The 17633-nt window shown below is 47.9% G+C and overlaps 1 protein-coding gene and 1 long non-coding RNA gene across 3 annotated transcripts in view; one reads left to right on the top strand and one right to left on the bottom strand.

The window, feature by feature from the left end:
• Window positions 1-11100, bottom strand: part of ATOH8 (atonal bHLH transcription factor 8) — a 37888-nt gene extending 26788 nt beyond the window's left edge. The window contains exon 1 of one of the 2 annotated variants that reach the window (XM_075930933.1): window positions 10427-11100. In XM_075930933.1, coding sequence (XP_075787048.1) covers window positions 10427-11014 — 588 coding nt within the window. In that variant the 5' untranslated portion in view covers window positions 11015-11100. The remainder of the gene's footprint in view (window positions 1-10426) is intronic. The other variant, XM_075930934.1, reaches the window with a different exon arrangement.
• Window positions 8858-17633, top strand: part of LOC142829698 (uncharacterized) — a 30753-nt gene continuing 21977 nt past the window's right edge. Inside the window, exon 1 of the long non-coding RNA XR_012904432.1 lies at window positions 8858-9068. This is a non-coding gene — a long non-coding RNA (uncharacterized LOC142829698). The remainder of the gene's footprint in view (window positions 9069-17633) is intronic.

The following is a 17633-nucleotide window of genomic DNA, read 5'->3' as shown; positions in this document are numbered from 1 at the left end:
ACCCAGAGATGTCACATTTGAAGCCAATGGAAAGTTTTGCCATTGTTTTCTCCGGATCAAGATTAGGGCCTCAGCCAACTCTGTGCTCTCTTCTGTCCATTCCTATCCCATCCCACCAAAGAAATGAAGTATGGAAGATGCATCCCTCCCTCCCCATCACTGGAGGGAAGGATGCTGTTACATGAGGCCATTGAGGGTGGCATGGAATAAAGTAAGGAGAAGTCTACAAAGCTAAAGCTGCACCTGGGCTACCTTACCTAACCAGCCTGAATCCAGCTAGCGTGGGTAACAATAGCAGTGAAGACAACACAGCACAAGCGAACGAGCTGAGTACATACCCCAGGTCTGGGATGGGATTTCTGCTACCTTTGCAGCACTGTCTTTGCTGGAACTGTTACTCTCGCTAGTTGGATTTAGGTTAGCTGGGTACTAGGCCAGCTCATACACAGCTTTTGCAGTCAACTTATCCTGAGGGTATGTCTAGACTACATGCCTCTGGCGAGGTTTACCTGGGAGGTCGACAAATCCCTTTGATGTTGACCGCGGAGCGTCCAGACTACCGCGCTGAGCCGACAAACAGCTGATCGGCTCAGCGCGGCAGCCATTTACATTTAAATGAAGTGGCGATTATTTAAATCGCCGCTTCGTTTTCCTCTGCCGGGTAGCCTAATCTACATGCCTCTGTTGCCGGAGGCATGTAGTCTAGACGTATCCCGAGTGAGGAAAGCGGTGGGGATGGGGTCCATTAACAGCTCCCTCAATTAGTAGGGCAATAGATATAGTCACAAAATGGGCCAGGTCCTCCTCTGGTGTAAATCAAAGGAACTCCATTGACTTAGATGGAGTTATGTCAATTTACATCAGCTGAAGATCTGGTGCAGTATTTTCCTTGTGTTACCAAAGAGAACATGTTAATTTTTGTACTAATGCTTTATGAGCTCATACAAATTAATACCATGACTCCCGATCCACTCTCCCTTTTCACTGGTGTAAATCAGGAGCAACTCCCATGAAGTCAATGGAGTTACACCACTGTAAGCAAGAGTAGAATCCGGTCCTGAGCAGCACCAATCCTGCTCTGTTGCACTGCTGTAAATCTGGACTAACCTTATTGCCTTGCAGGGATTTGCTCTGTATTTACGTCCGCGTATTTGAGAACAGAATTTGGCCCCATCTGTTCTTGAAAAGGCAGCAAAAAATGTATGTGCTTACAATCTACTATACATTTGAAAGCGTCTGTCTGTGTTTGTCTGTTCAAGAACTCCTCCTAAACAGTAAGAGCTAGGAGCACCAAATTCAGTACACAGCTTCTTCTTATCATAACTTAAAGCAAATAAGGGTTTGGTAGCACCAGGAACATGGGATGTGTCTGGAATGGGATTACATCTCAGAAAACCATCCAGAAAAGAAACAGAATTACCTGGCAGGTAAAGGGGCTAGCTGGGGGTGCGACACCAGGACTGCCCAGCCCCAGCCTGCCCCAGTCTCAGAACTGCCCCCGCCCTGAGCTTCCCACCCCCCAGGCACAATTTAGGAAGGGAGAGTGGGGAGCTGAAGCACCCTTCTCCCCCAGTTCATAAGGGAACATTGCTGGCTGTTCTCCTTTGACAGGGAGCAAGGGGAAAGTGTCCAGTTTCCTGCATTCCTCACTTTGGCAGGGCAGCACAAAGGGAGGATGAAACTGGACCTGCCCCAGCCAGGGGACACGCACCCCTCCCCCAGCTGTGCCCACTGGAACTGCAGCATGGAGAGACACTTCTCACCTGGGCCCATGTTGCTGCGATGAGAGAGGGCTAGGCTAGTTCTCTCTCCCGGGGCAACCTGCATGCTGAACCCCTCCTCGCTATCCTCATCCCAGAGGAATGATTTAAATTAAGCATGGACATTTTCATTTTATTTTCAAAAGAAAACCAAAAATTAATCAAGTTAAGGACTTGAGCAATGCCAGGTAAATCTTCTATAATGCTATAATATAAAGCAAGACCTCCTGAAAGCAAACTACCTCTACAATGTGCCATAATAAGCTGCTGAATTTGCCTATCTTTTAATTCCTCAGGTTTATTTTTGTGCTGGGAGTTAAAATATTTTAGAGCCCCACTGGGAAGGTTGTTGGCTGGCTTCACGATGAGTCCTTTTAGAACATGCAGTGCAACTTAACTGTCTCATTGTTTGTGCTGAGCAATATGCCAAAAATATTTCCAGAAGGTTCACAGAAATGTCCCGTGTTTAATACCGCTGGTTTTATCATATCACTCCTTCCAAACTGAGGTGAGCTAATGGGGGTACTGGCAGGTTAGAGGAGGGAAGAGGACCATTGTTTTTAGGCTTACACCCATGCTCACTGCTGGATCTGGGGAATGACCTGTTTGCTGGATTTAGTGCTGAAAGAGCCTCCCTACTGCTCCGCTCTCTCTCTTGAATTAAAATCCCTACAACTTGGAGAAAGGCAGCTCATGTCTGGGGTGTTCCTGGGATGGCAAAAGAGACAGGGGACCACCTTGACCAGTTTAAGAACATGTCCAAATTATCATCACACGTTTTCAAATAGTTATTTAAAGGAAAGGGCTTACGATGAGCATATTTGGTTTTGTCTGACCACATGTACAGGTGGGTGGCTAAGTGTGTGTCTGTGTAAACAAACAAGAACTAGCAAAGGCCACTGTTTGGGGGTTTTTTTGTTAAAATTTTCTGGATGTGTGGGGTTTTTTTATTGTTTTTATTTTTTTTACTGTAACGTTATCTGCTTTGATTGCTCCCAGTGTGCCTGGGATCCCAGATTTTTGTTTGTTTGACCTCAGATCCCCAGGCAAGGATGTGAGTCCCATTGTACTAGGTACCATATAGAGCTGGTGAAGAATGCATGTGCACAGGGGTCACATATTTTAATGATCTGCTGTTGCCTTTTGGACTTAGCCTCACTCACAGAATCACAGTTTATGTCTAGTACTGCAGTGCTTGGAAGAGCTTTCCCATAGCTTAGGCCTTAGGCATGTCCAGGGGATTTACACATACAAGGTATCCAGCAATGATAGTGCACAGGATTGTTTCTACATAGCAGAAAACTCGGACATTTATTTCAAGTCTGGGCCTGGGCCCTGCCAGTGTGTCTACCTACACTGAAGCTGCAAGTGTAACACTGACAGGCCCTGGTCATCAACAGGCAAGATTGAACCTGGGTCCTCCAAAGCTTCCTGCGAGAGAGACTATTACAAGAGCTAAAAGCTAAAATGCCCTTAATGAAGGCTGTATGGCAAGCTCACTAATCTCTGAGTGGTCTCAATGACACCAGATACAGGGCCATCTCTAGGGAGGTGCAAGGCTCAGGACCCATCCCCCGCATCTGCTCCAGGCCCTGATCCTGCCCCAGCTTTACCCCCTAGCTCTACTCCGTCCTCTTCCCACTCCTGCCCTGCCTCCATGTCTTCTCCATCCCTAGCATATGGGCTCCTGAAAGACAATGGCCAGCAGGGGGTACAAAAGAGTCTATGGAAACAGCCTTGTCGTGTCTTTTATTTGACTGTAGTCAGATACCATGGTGATGGGTGCAGGATAAGACCAGGATAGAATAGAAAACGGCCACCCTGACATCAGTGGAAGAACGTTTTTCAGGATGGTGCATTGAGGGGGGAAAAACCATGATTAGAGAGGACGCTTCTACATCTGAGGGTTTATGGGAGGAGTAGCCAAACTTACTGACACTCTGTGCTGCATAAATAATCTTCAGAGTTCAAAAGCTGCAAGACATGTGCAATCTGCCCTGTGGGGCTGTGCCCGGCAGAGTGTGGGGTTTTTACCCCAATATCCCCCCATATGGATAAAGTCCTTTGAACGTCCTCCATGCAGAGCAGAAGCTCCAAGCTTCTCCCCCATATTTAACTGTACTTTAAGGCTACGTCTACACTGCAGGCTTCTTGTGCAATAACTGTTTTACACAAGAGCTCTTGTAAAAAAGGTCTTCCACAACAGTGCATCCACACTGCCATGTGCTTTTCTGGAAGAGATGTGCATTTGCATAAGAGCGTCCATGGCAGTGTGGATGCTCTCTTGCGCAAGAACGCTCTGATAGCCATTTTAGCCATAGGGCTTTCTTGCGCAAGAAACCCCTATTGCCTGTCTACACGGCCTTCTTGTGGAAGAGCTCTTGTGCAAGAGGGCTTATTCCTCGTGAGGAGAGGAATAACTCTTGTGCAAGAAGCCCTGTTTTCCAACGCCTTACTGTAAATTTACTTGTGCAAGAATGCATGTGCAATGTAGACAACTGTTCTTGCACAAAAAGCCTGCAGAGTAGACGTTGCCTAACTGTAAAAGAACTACGTGGCTCACAAGCCACAGTTTGGCTACACCTGGTCTACAAGTTGTAGCCCCTCTCTGACGCCTGTGAGACAAGCAGCAGCAAAGAGTGCAAATGCTTTTGCTAGCTTTTTCTATCTGAAAGTGTGTTAGTGGCTGCACAGATAGTGTGAGGCAGCCCTTTTCTGAATATCCCAGCATGGAGCAGGAACTAAAGTGTCAGTCCCAATGGTCTTGTGTATCAGTGGGAAGATGTTGCTCTGAGGAAAGACCCACAGATACCTGGGAAAACCTTTTCCAGTAGCCTATCACAAGAAATCACATGTGGAAATCTCTAAGGGAACGAAACTGCTATTTGCTTGTGTATCCCTCCAGGACCATGAATGCTCTGACAGCCTTGTTTTCTTAGCAGCCAAATGCTACAAAGTGATTAGGAATTCTGCTGCCAAGTGATGGGTGCATTAGAAATGCTGGAACAGAGAAACTCATGCTACGGATGGCATAAATACAAACAGAAGGGGATCCAGTGTACTGCAGCAATAACTTAATGTTTCTCTTGTTTTAAAAAGCTGGGCTGCTTTCCCAAATATACAACTGCCCTTCTAATTCTCATCTCAAAGGAGAAGTCTGCACAGGGGAGAAGAGTGAAGATAGCTAAGTACTTAAGGACGTGGCTGGATTACTCTCTCCTGCAAAACAACTGTGATTGATATTTCCACCCCAACCAAGCAAAAAACCAGCCTTACTGCCATCTGGACAGCTAGCAAATACAGCTGAAACATGTGCACAGCTGCACAGTACGGATGCTGCTGCTATCCATCTGCCCAGCATGTTGCATGCCAGTTGATCAGGGTGGGCTGGGAGGAGGACTCAAGAACAGGAAGGAAAGAGACAATATGTTGCAAAGAAGCATTTTTCCTTTCGCCTCCCAGGATTGGGCCCCAGACAGCTCTGTAGCTATGGGCCCAATCCTGCTGCCTCTGCTTATGTGAGAGCTCCTGCTGAGGTAGGTACCATGTCCTATATGAGGTAGGGCTGCGGGATCAGGCCCTGTGGACTCAAATGACTATTTCATAGTCAAATGGACTGAAACTCTGGTGAGCAAACTCTATTTAAATCCATGTCTCCACAAGCACAAGCTGAATGTTGCACTTGCTTTCCAACCTCCCACTGCAGTTGGTGGTGTACGTGACACTTCTGCCGTGAGTTCAGAGCTCCTGTTTCCCTCCCAGAGAAGGAGCATGGGGCCAGGAAACAGAATCAGCAATGGTGACACCCTTCTGTGCCACTTGCCGGACAGCCTAGGGCGAGATATCAGTTTCAGTGCCTCAGGGAAAGACTCCCAGCTGCTTACAAGATAGCTATGTGATGACAAGGAAGGAATTGACAAATAACTTAAGTAAACTGAGGTCCATGTGTAACCTTCTCTATGTGGGCAGCATATGAGAATTAACTCCTGCCCAGCATGCCAAGATACAGACACTAAGGCTTCATATAGCTAAGGTCTGCCAGTTTAATCACTACAACTGAATCTCTGTATAATCCCTGTCTGCACTCTTTGCCCAGGAATGCAAGAAATGTTGGGCAGTTCCTTTACCTATGGGTGCCTATGTGCCACAATCTATAGAGCTGTTCAGTACAAAGCCGATCACCATAGCTTGAAAGTTGTGTGCGTGATGGGGGGTTTACTGAACGCCATCTGATTTTTCAAGTATCTCGTGTGAGCCTATCCTCTACTGTTTGTCAGCCCCCTTGAACGCCACATGTTACTGAAGAAGTATCTGTTACAATTTTCCAGGTCTTGCCATTTCGCCTACGGGTTTGATGTGGATGGCGCGAGTTGGGAAGCAGTGATCTACATGTGGGCAGGATGGTTGCTTGTCTGTTGAGCTTTCCTTGTCGCATATAGGGTCAAGCACATGGTGAGCAGTTAACAGCAGCAACAACAACAACAACAACTAGAAATGTCACCAAATGATGATCCAGTGACCTGCTCTCCTCCCCCACCTCGAACTGCCAAGTAAACCTGGCTGCGCTCTTCTTAAGGTAAAACAAGCATCATCTCAGTTTGGGGAATAAAGTCATCTTTCCACAGCCCAGGCACCAGCTTGTTGAGAGGGCTTCTGCACTGACGTGGGAGCAGCAGCTTTCAGGGGGAGCAGCGAGCTTGGGTGGCTCTTCCTGTTCACTTGGTCCTTGCATTCTCTGCTGAATCCAGGCCTAAAATGATTTGTGAAGATAGGGCCAAAAAATCCAGGAGCGCTGAGACACTGCATGAAATGCCCAGGGCCCAGAAGAGCAGCGCCTCCGTGTGCTGCTCATTTGGCTTGTGCTTGAGGGACAGAGACTGACAGTGAGTTAGGAAATTAGGGCCACTTGCCCTTGTTATTTTGGGGACATGGATGCCTATCCATTGAGGCCTAGCCAGAGACAGCCATATGCATTGCATCCGGGTCACTTGACAGACAGAAGAGGGCTGCAGTTTTTGGAAACAAAATTATACCAAGGGTCTCCTTTGAACTTACAAAAGGCTGAGTTTGGCATGACTCTTACTATGTGCATATACAGAGCCTAGCACAGTGGGGCCATGATCTCAATTGAAGCGACGAGGAGTCCTGTGGCACCTTATTGACTAACCGAAGTGTTGGCGCATAAGCTTTCATGGGCAAAGACCCACTTCATCAGATGCATGTAGTGGAAATTTCCAGAGGCAGGTATAAATATGCAGGCCAGAATCAGGCTAGAGATGACAAAGTGGATCCAATCAGGGAGGATGAGGCCCACTTCTAGTAGCTGATCTGGAGGTGTGAATACGAAGAGAGGAGAAGCTGCTTTTGTAGTTAGCGAGCCATTCACAGTCTTTGTTTAATCCTGCGTTGATTGTGTCAAACCTGAAGATGAACTTTAGCTCAGAAGTTTCTCTTTGAAGTCTGGTCCTGAAGTTTTTTTGCTGCAGGATGGCTACCTTTAGATCTGCAATTGCGTGTCCAGGGAGATTGAAGTGTTCCCCTACAGGTTTTTGTATGTTTCCATTCCTAATATCTGATTTGTGTCCATTTATTCTTTTACGTAGGGACTGTCCAGTTTGGCCGATGTATATAGCAGAGGGGCATTGTTGATCTCAATTGAAGTGTTCAGCTGCCTCTGCCATATAAACAATAATAATAGCGCAGCCTTGGGACAAACCAGTGACCTTATGCTGAAAAACTGCCCCATGATGAGCCTAAACTTGTTCCCTTGAGGTTAGTGGCAAAGCTCCTGTTTGTTTCAATGGGATTAGCGACAGCCCCTGTGTGTTCATAAAAGTGGATAATAGGGTGGGGGGAGGAATTAACCAAACACTCTGGGACAGACAGCAAACCATCCTTAAAATCATCCTTCAGATGCTTTTGAGGCAGCAAAGCTAGAAAACTCAAGCAAATTCCTTAACATGAGAGCACTGAACAAAGTAACTAGCTACAGAAAAACAGAGCCTAATTCTGAAGCGCTCTCGGAGGTGAGCCAATGGAACTGTTCACTTGAGTAAAGACTGCAAGAGCGAGTCCAAAGGGCCTGATTTTGAAACCCTGCAAGTCCCACTGACTCCAATGATCCTGTTCATGTTAGCAAGGACTGTAGGACTAAGCTGAAAGAACCTTGTAGGAAATACGAAGGTGCAGCTACTCTCAGAATCAGGCCCCTACTGCAGCAGGGATCCCTCTGTGACCCTGCATGTTATACTCTTCCTTCATAGCCTCGGAATGCTCTTACTGGCATTTACAAAGAAGGCAAAGCAACAAATACTGGACAGGCTTGGTGGAACTGTTTTTTAATGGCTCTCTGCTTTCACTAAGCAGGCGCGTACAGTGGAATACAATTTAATTAGCCAACTAAGGGGAAGAATAAGCACTGAAAAGTGCTATTTGGGGGCTCACAAAATGTGAGTAGGTCAGAACCTCTCATTTTATTGCACTCCTGGGACTGGTTTTGAGAACAGCTCAGCACATTGCAGGCTCCAGTCCTGGCTCTCTCTCCTTTCTTTCACAGGACCTGTCTACTCAGCTCATTTTGCCAGGGCGGGAGGTCATATTATAGCCCTCTGGGGTCTTTCTTGCTGGTGTGGACAGGGCCAATGATGTTCTAACCATGTTACAGCCATGATCTCTAGGGGCACTAACCTACCTGAAAGGCTCTGTAGACAAGTCCCTACCTATCAAGGCTGCTGAGAATAAATTCCTTAGTGCTGTGGTGTCCAATCAGTTCTGAAGCAATAGCCACTCTCAACCAGACAAATAGCCACATGCAGCAAGTGTGTTGGGCATCATGGTTTTAGTGACTGGAAGGTGCTCAGTTACTGTGGTGATGAATACCACAGAAAACGCTACAACATGAAAGGCTTCTCTTTTGCAAGGTTCATAAGCATGTGGACCTATTCACTGGGCTAGAGTGAGGCACATGTGGATACTGCTGCATGGGCTAGATTCTAGCCTCTAGAGTCTCCAGAGGGGTGGATAGATGTGCTCCCGTCACACTAAGCTGCCTCATCCAACATCATGTTCAGAAGGCGACCATGATGCTGTGACATTGTTCTATGCATTATTTTTTAGACATTCTCTTCTGCAGGTAGAAAGCTTGTTATTCACCAATGGTTTAAAGGGCACCATGAAGATGGATCATGTTGCATGTTGAACAAAGCTGAGGATGTCAACGAAGCCTGTGGGAGTCAGGCACCTAAGTCAAAGATCAGTAAGAGTTCATTTCCTTTACGTCTCTGAAAATCCTCAGCCGAACTCTTCCAGGTGAGCATCAAAAGTGGGGGGAGTTACTGTGTCATAAGGTGGGATCTAGGTATTATCGAGGCCCACAGCTTTGGCAAACAGTTTGCTACAGCTCTCCCTTCTGTCTCCCCCACCCCATGTCTGCCTGGAATACCTACACTTCCCTCATAAAAAGCCAGCATGATTTCGGGGAAAGGGGAGGTTTTTAAGAGTCAGCTGTCTCTCTCTCTCTCTCTCTCTCTCTTCTAAGGTTTAAAAAAAAGTTTTGATAATCAATGACCAACATAGTGGCCACTATGAATGGCTCTTGCAGTCTGCCGGTATCCCTTGCTCTACTAAATCAGGTTGTATTTGTATTGTAATAATAACCTATAGAGTGAACACAGGCTATTCCAAGACATAAAGTTGAGCTTCAGAGCTTGTTCAACACACTGAAAATGTAAAATATCTTGGGGAAAATGATATGAATAAGGTGAGGTGCAAGCAATAGGACAATGGACTTGATTTAGGAAGATAGCGCTTATGCCCAGCATGAAATCTACATAAATTCTTTTGATGAGAGCAATGCTGCATCCATGAGCAGATTTGATGCTAGAAAAAATGCACTTAAATGCAAAGTTTTAAATTGTCAAGTCATTAGCTGTATGGCTCTCCTTTCTCTCAAACCAGCTACCCTCTCTGCTCTGCTCCACCACAAAACCCTAATCTCATTAGGAATTAAAACAAAAACAATTTTGTGCACAAAATGGTTAGTGACCTCTTGGGGGAAGGTAAGTGTTACAAAGGTCACCCAAAGCGCACCCACTGTGTGGAATAATCCCTGTGGGGCTCCGGCTATCTCATGCAATCAAACCCTGATTTATTAAGCATTTAATTAGGCTTTAAACAGACGAATGGTGAGGCGCACGCAGAAAGCCAGATCCCCGTACCCTGTGCAAAATTTCAGGGAAGGACCAGTAGTCCTGTGGCACCTTAGAGACTAACAAAAATATTGAAGTAGATGAGCTTTCCAGGGCAAAACCCACTTCCTCGGATGCGCTGGATCACAAGCAGTTTCACCCCTTTCCTGGATCAGCTCGTCTGAGGAACTGGGTTTTGCCCAGGAAAGCTGTGATAATACATATATATATATATATTCTATAACTGGCTAGTCTCTAAGGTACCACCGGACTATAATGTTTTTCAAGTTACAGACTAACACGGCTCCCCCTCTGGGAGTGCAGGGAGGAGGACGCAGCAGCACAGATGGGTTTCACTCTCTTCTCCTTTGAAGTAAAACTTCTCGGTGGTGGTGGTGGGGGGATGAGGAAGGGGGGAAGCCATGCAGCGGGGATGGGCGCAGAACGCCCCGGTGGGGCTCGGCGCTGGGGGGCGCGTACCTGTTTCCTCAGCGCCTCGAAGGCTGCGCTGATGGTGTGCACTCGGGTTCTCTCCCTGGCGTTCGCCAGCAGCCGCCGGGTCTGCTGAATGGCTTTGATCTCCGAGGAGACGCCAGCCGTTTCCCCCAGCCGTTTCCTAGGCGATGCGGCGGGCTCGGGCGTGCTGCTGTACGCTCCATGCGCGACCGAGGGGTAGGCGCTTTCCAGAGGTCGCGGCTGCGGCTGACACAGGACCAGCCTGGACGGCAGGCTCTGCTCCGGGAAGGGCTGCGCAGCCGGCAGCCCGTTCACGCCGGCCGGGGGCAAGCCGGGCTCTTGGCGCGGGCTCTGCGAGGCGAGGGCTGCCGGGGGGGCGCCCGGCCGCCTCTCCAGCCCCCCGGCGGACGCGCCCGCCCTGCTCTCGGGCCCCCGGCCGGCGGCTCGCTCCAGCCGCCCGCTGACTTTCAGGGCCACTTTGAAACTTCGGTAGCCGTGCAGCGGCGGCTTGGGGGCCTCCTTGGCTTTCCGCTTCAGCTTCTTGAGGCCGCCGAGCTCCTTCACGCACAGGCGGGGCCAGGGCTCGGCTGCGAGGAGCTGCATGCTTCTCATGTCGGGCGCCTGTCAGGGAGTGAGCGCCTTCCTCGCGCTGCCTCAGGTCGCTGCCTCCCTCCCCCCCCTGCAGACATGCACCCCCCCCCCCCCCACGCTCCCGCTCCCCCTGCTGCTGCTGCTGCAGCCGGGTGGGACGCCGCTGGGGCTGCCCGCCGGCGGTGCACCAGGCAGGGCGAGCTGGGTCTCTTGTCTCGCGCCCCTCAGAATGTCAGCGGCCGTCCCCGCCGCCCGGCCAGCGCTCCCGGGGAATGCACGCGGAGCGCCATCTGTGTTTGCTTAGCCTCAGTTTACACAGAAGCCCCTGTTCGCCAGATCAGTCAGCGCGCCGCCTGTTACAAGGAGACGGCCTCGCACAGCCAAGAGCCTCTCCAGATGAGCGGCTTTAAAGAGACAGGAAGCATTTTACCCCCCCCCCCCTCCAAAAAAAAACAAAACAAAAAAAACAACCCAGCTGGCCTGCCAATCTCCTTTGTTCGCCCCTCCTCAACTTGCGGCTTGCATCTCATCTGTCTCTTCGCTACACACAGGCGGAGGCACACTCCCTCCCCCCGGGAGACACCTACTCGCTCACAGCGATTCGTGATGGGCTGGTGTCCATGGGACGGTTCCCCCATCTCTTCCGAAATGAATGGCGAGAGAGGCATGGTTTCTTGGAACGCTTTTCTCCTTCGCTTCCCTTCTGGTCAGGGCTGTATTTATTTATGTGTATTTGATAGCTGAAGAGGGTTGTCTTGGTTCTTCTAGATCCAGCCTACCACCGCTATCAGCATCTTTGATCATTCATTTACAAGGGGAAGAAACTGATCTATGCAGCGTGAGACCTGGGGAGGTGCTTCACTTGATGCATTCTTCTTAATTATGCCAGCCAGAGTTATTTGACCTGGGGGAGTGGGAGAGCCAGCCAAGGCAGCTCTAACGTTTAGCAAGTATCTCTGGGTATGTCTACACTACAAAGTTAGTTAGAACTAACGGATGTTAGTTCGAACTAACTTTCATAGGCGCTACACTAGCGCTCCGTTAGTTCGAATTTAATTCAAACTAACGGAGCGCTTAGTTTGAACTAGGTAATCCTCATTCCACGAGGATTAAGCCTAGTTCGAACTAGCTAGTTCGAATTAAGGGTTGTGTAGCCCCTTAATTAGAACTAGTGGGAGGCTAGCCCTCCCCAGGTTTCCCTGGTGGCCACTCTGGCCAACACCAGGGAAACTCTACTGCCCCCCTCCCGGCACCAGACCCCTTAAAGGGGCACGGGCTGGCTACGGTGCCCGTGCCAGGTGCAAGCCTGCCAGCGCCCAGCCAGCAGACCCTGCACCTGGCACGGCTCGAGCCAGCCACCCGATGCCCCCCAGCCCTCCCCCTCTTCCCGACCTCGTCCATGATCTCCGTACTAGGCACAGGAAAGTGGCCGGCTTGGGCAGGATAGCTGCCAGCCTGGCCACCCAGGAGCAGGTGTGCAAGAGAATCAAGGGGGTCCACTGAGACCCCCGACCCTGAGCCCAGAGCTTAGAATGGCTGTACTGGGTCAGACCAAAGGTCCATCTAGCCCAGTAGCCTGTCTGCCGACAACGGCCAACCCTACGGACCCTGGAGGGGATGGACCGAAGACAGTGACCAAGCCATTTGTCTCGTGCCATCCCTCTCCAGCCTTCCACAAACCTTGGGCAGGGACACTACTCCTACCCCCTGGCTAATAGCACTCCATGGACCCAACCTCCATGACTTGATCTCACTTCCCTTTAAACTCTGTTCCAGTTCTAGCCTTCACAGCCTCCTGCAGCAAGGAGTTCCACAGGTTGACTCTTTGCTTTGGGAAGAACAACTTTCTGTTACTAGTTTGAAGCCTGCTACCCATTCCTTTCCTTTGGTGTCCTCTAGTCCTTCTTTATGGGAACTAATGAAGAACTTTTCTGTATGCACCGTCTCCACCCAACTCCTGCTTTTAGAGACCTCTATCCTGTCCCCCCTCCGTCTCCTCTTTTCTAAGCTGAAAAGTCCCAGTCTCTGTAGCCTCTCTTCATATGGGACCTGTTCCCAACCCCTGATCATTTTAGTTGCCCTCCCCTCTCCCAGCCTCTCTCTTCCCCTCTCCCACCTCCTTTTCCCAGTCTCCCCCAGTTTTGTTCAATAAAGACAGATTCCATTTTGGAAGACACGTTATCTTTATTTTGTACATCAAGAAGAGGGGCTAGGGAAGGGTAAGTGGAAGGAGATGAGGGAGGAATGGGGCACGAGCCCCCAATGGGGAGGACTGGGCTGGCTCTGCGGGCTTCTGGGGGTGGAAGCTCTCCTGCAGCCCCCCAATTGCCCCCTCTCCCCAGATGGCAGCCTGCGGCAAGTGCATCCGGGCTGATGGCCGAGTGCTGTGATGTGCCCAGTGTGGGCACTCAGGGCACTCCAAGCCAGGACTGCTTTGCAAGCGGGGCACCCCTGAGAACTGTCTGTCCGGGGTGGGGGTCGGGACCCTTTAAGCACAGCCCTCGGCTAGCCTGAGACAGCATCTCCACGCTCTAAGTCCTCCTCTGATGCCCTGCCGGCACTGCTTCCGGCCATCCTTAACCCCGCTTCAGGGTCCACTTAATGTGGACGCGCTAGTTCGAATTAGCAAAACGCTAATTCGAACTAGTTTTTAGTTCTAGATTGCGTTAGTTCGAATTAGCTTAGTTCGAATTAACTAATTCGAACTAAGTTAGTTCGATTTAGCGCTGTAGTGTAGACATTCCCATAGAGAGGGACATACATTTCTGCTTACTGCTTAGATCTTGCCTGCTTCTGCTCTGGTAGGAAGCTGAACGTTGCTTTTAAGCTTTTTCTACTGCAAGGACCATTTTTTGTTTCACAAACGAAATCGAGGAAGCTGTCCCTTCTGAGTTACTTACTAATTATTAAAAAACTTTAAAAAAATAAATAGTCCAGTAGCACCGAAAAGACTAAAAAAACTCGTAGATGGTATCATGAGCTTTCATGGGCATAGCCCACTTCTTCAGATGACCTGAGTATTGGAAGTCCAGAACCAAGAATAAATGAGGGAAGGGGAAGGGGGAGGGGAAGAAGGAAAAAAATTGGAGGGGGGGAGAAGACAGGGGGTAGGTAAATTTCAGAGGGATAGGGGAGTCAGTCTGTAACAGAGAAAACTTAAAAACAACTGATAGTCTATTAGCATCTTAAAGACTAAATAGTTACAAGAGACTGATAAGAACCATTAGTATGCACTAGGAAAGGAAGAGTACTAACACCAGATTCTACACAGACATCAAGAACCATTGGCACCTTCATTGTTTGGTTGGTTGATAATGTGCGAGCCATCCGATATCACAGGATGGTAGTGGGCTCAGTACAGACACATAGAAAGAGACCATCCCTGCCCCTGAAGCCCATACCTAGACAGCTATGTAGACTCTCTTCTCAAACCCTACACAACCAAAACCCCCAGCTATCTCCGAGACACTACTGACTTCCTAAGGAAACTACAAAACATCAATAACCTCCCCAATAACACCACCCTTGCCACCAGGGATTTAGAAGCTCTATACACCAACATCCCACATGAAGACGGATTACAAGCAATTAGAAACACTATCCCAGAGGACACCACTGCCAACCTGATAGCAGACCTATGTAACTTTGTTCTCACCCACAATTATTTCCAGTTTGAGAACAACTTATACCTCCAGATCAGTGGCACAGCCATGGGTACACGCATGGCCCCACAGTATGCTAATATCTTTATGGCTGACTTAGAACAACATTTCCTCAACTCCCATCCCCTTTTACCTCTTCTCTACTTACGCTACATCGATGACATCTTTATGATCTGGACGCATGGCCAAGAAACACTGGAGACATTCCACAGAGATTTCAAAAACCTACACCCCACCATCAACCTCAGCCTGGACCATTCTACACGAGAGAGCTATTTCCTGGACACCACAGTACAAATCAACAATGGAAAATTAGACACCACTCTCTACAGAAAACCCACTGACTCATACAGTTACCTACATGCTTCCAGCTCCCATTCAGAACACACCATATAATCCATCATCTATAGCCAAGCCCTTCGATACAACCGCATCTGCTCTAATCCCACTGACAGAGACCAGAAACTTCAGGATCTCTACCAAGCATTTATAAACCTTAACTACCCATCCTGAGAAATAAAAAAGCAAATTGAAAGAGCCAGACGAATACCTAGAAACCATCTACTTCAAGACAAACCCAACAATAGAACACCACTTGTCAGCACCTACAACCCCCTACTTAAACCTGTCCAACACATTATCAATAAACTACAGCCTATATTGGAACAGGACACCAAACTCCAGAAGGCTCTGGGAGACAGACCCATAGTCTCCTATAGACAACCACCTAACCTCAAGATGATTCTTACCAACAATCACAGGACATACCACACTAATACCAACCCTGGTACCTTCCCTTGCAACAAACCCCGTTGCCAGCTTTGTCCACATATTCACTCTGCTGATACCATTATTGGACCTAACCAAGTGAGTTATAAGATCGAGAACAAATATTCCTGCGCATCCAGAAATATAATTTATGCTATCATGTGCCAAAAGTGTCCATCTGCTACGTACATTGGACAAACGTCTCAGACACTTCGCCAAAGGATCAATGCCCACAAAACAGATATTAGACAGGATCACAAAGAAAAAACAGTTTCTTGCCATTTCAACCAGAAAGGACATTGTCTCAACGACTTAATTATCTGCATCCTGCTTCAAAAGCCTTTTAAAACTGCACTTGAAAGGGAATCCTCTGAACTGTTATTCATGCTAAAATTCGACACTTTGCGCGGGGGTCTCAACAAAGACTCTAGTTATCTTACCCATTACAAAGATAGCTTCCCCAATTATCACCTCTAATATCATTAGCTCACAGACATTTACCTTCCTCCCCCCCCTGCATCTCCCTTCTGTTCTGAAATTTGATTTGTCCTTTTCATATGTGTTCTTTTTTTTTTTTTTTAATTGTATCCTTTGGTATATATGGTTGTGACTATTTTTTTTCCACTATTTGATCTGAGGAAGTGGGTCTGGCCCACGAAAGCTCATCATCTAATAAACCATCTTGTTAGTCTTTAAAGTGCTACATAGTCCTGTATTTTGCTTCAGCTACACCAGACTAACATGGCTACATTTCTATCACTATACCTAGACACGGTAACTGAAGGGTATTTCCTTTAGAGGTATAGGGTGTGGAAGGTACTCGTGCAAGGTCACATCACTGACAAAGCTGGGAATAAAACCCAAGGGTAACAGCATCAGAAACATTTCACTGGCTGAGCAGAATTTCCATTTTCAATGACTGAGACACTTGGGAACCTAAGTCTACACTGCAGTTAAACACCAACAGCTGAGCCTGTGATAGCATCCCTGGCTAGTTGCCTGGGACTGCCAGACTGCTATGCCCCCTAACTCTCCAGCCTGGGCTGTCTCTCTCTGTGCTTTGCTAATGATAAGCAGCAACCCCCTCCAGGTGCTGTTTTCACTCAGCACAACTGCATGGGAAGCCAGCTCGATTGCTTGAATGTGCCCAGAGCCACGCATGAATCACACAGAGAAAAGCATCAGCCAAATCCCATCAGCTTTGCACCTCAAGGAATACACTGTTTTGTGCTATTCAAGACTGTTTCTTGAACAATGCAAGTTTATTAATGGGTTCACCACTTCCATCAGAGGAAAGTGGACTTACACCAGCCTTTGCAAACTTCAGCAGATTTACCAAGCATTAAGGCAAATTCACTGGTAAAGATAAATAGTAAAATAAGTATATTGGTTACAAAAGAGAGATTTCTAAGGGCTTATAAGTGATAGACAAAAAGCCAGAGTGGTTACCAAAAGAAAAAGACAATATAAGCACATAGACTACACTCCTAACCCTTTTAGACTGGGCAACCTCTAAGTTAAGCAGATTTTCTCACTTAAGGTTGCCAGGTGTCCAGTTTTCACCCAGACAGTCTGGTAATCGCGTCTTCTGTCCAGTAAAAAAAACAGCTCAGCAAGTTTGGTCTCTGTTGTTGTTGGGTTTTTTTTCATGTTGTTCAACCAATTTTTTACCCCGCCATGTTTGGAATCTTTTGTGAAGGTATTTGGCAACCCTATTCTTATTTCACCAGTTAATGCAGTTCATGGTACACAGGTTTCACCCTTGAAATCTGGGCCAGAATCATGTGTTAGAGCCTTCAGTCTTTCTAAGCATCCTTGTTGCTTGTTATGTCATAGGTGGGGGAAGGAAAAAAGGCCACTGTGTCCTGTTTTATACCCTTAGTCCATGTTGCTTGGAGAACACAAGCCTGAGCATGTCTGGGGGCATTGCTGAGTCACCAAGCAAAGTTGAGCAATTCCCCTAGTGTGGCCTTGTACAAGTGAATCATTGAATTCAAGCTACCTTGATGGACAATGGCTGGTGATGGCTGTTTCCAGCACTTGTTACCTCCCTTATTGTTGTCTCTGGAGCGCTAGTATCTGGACTTTTCCCAAACCCACAGCATATTTCAGTGACAATCACGCAACTCCATTCTCAGAACTTCATATGCGTTGATGATACACATATTTAGTTAGAACAGATATCTCACATGGCATGCATTCATTCTATG

The sequence above is a fragment of the Pelodiscus sinensis genome, chromosome 5 (assembly GCF_049634645.1).
Source record: "Pelodiscus sinensis isolate JC-2024 chromosome 5, ASM4963464v1, whole genome shotgun sequence".
Lineage (NCBI taxonomy): Eukaryota > Metazoa > Chordata > Testudines > Trionychidae > Pelodiscus > Pelodiscus sinensis.
This window is presented reverse-complemented; position numbering and strand designations above follow the sequence as displayed.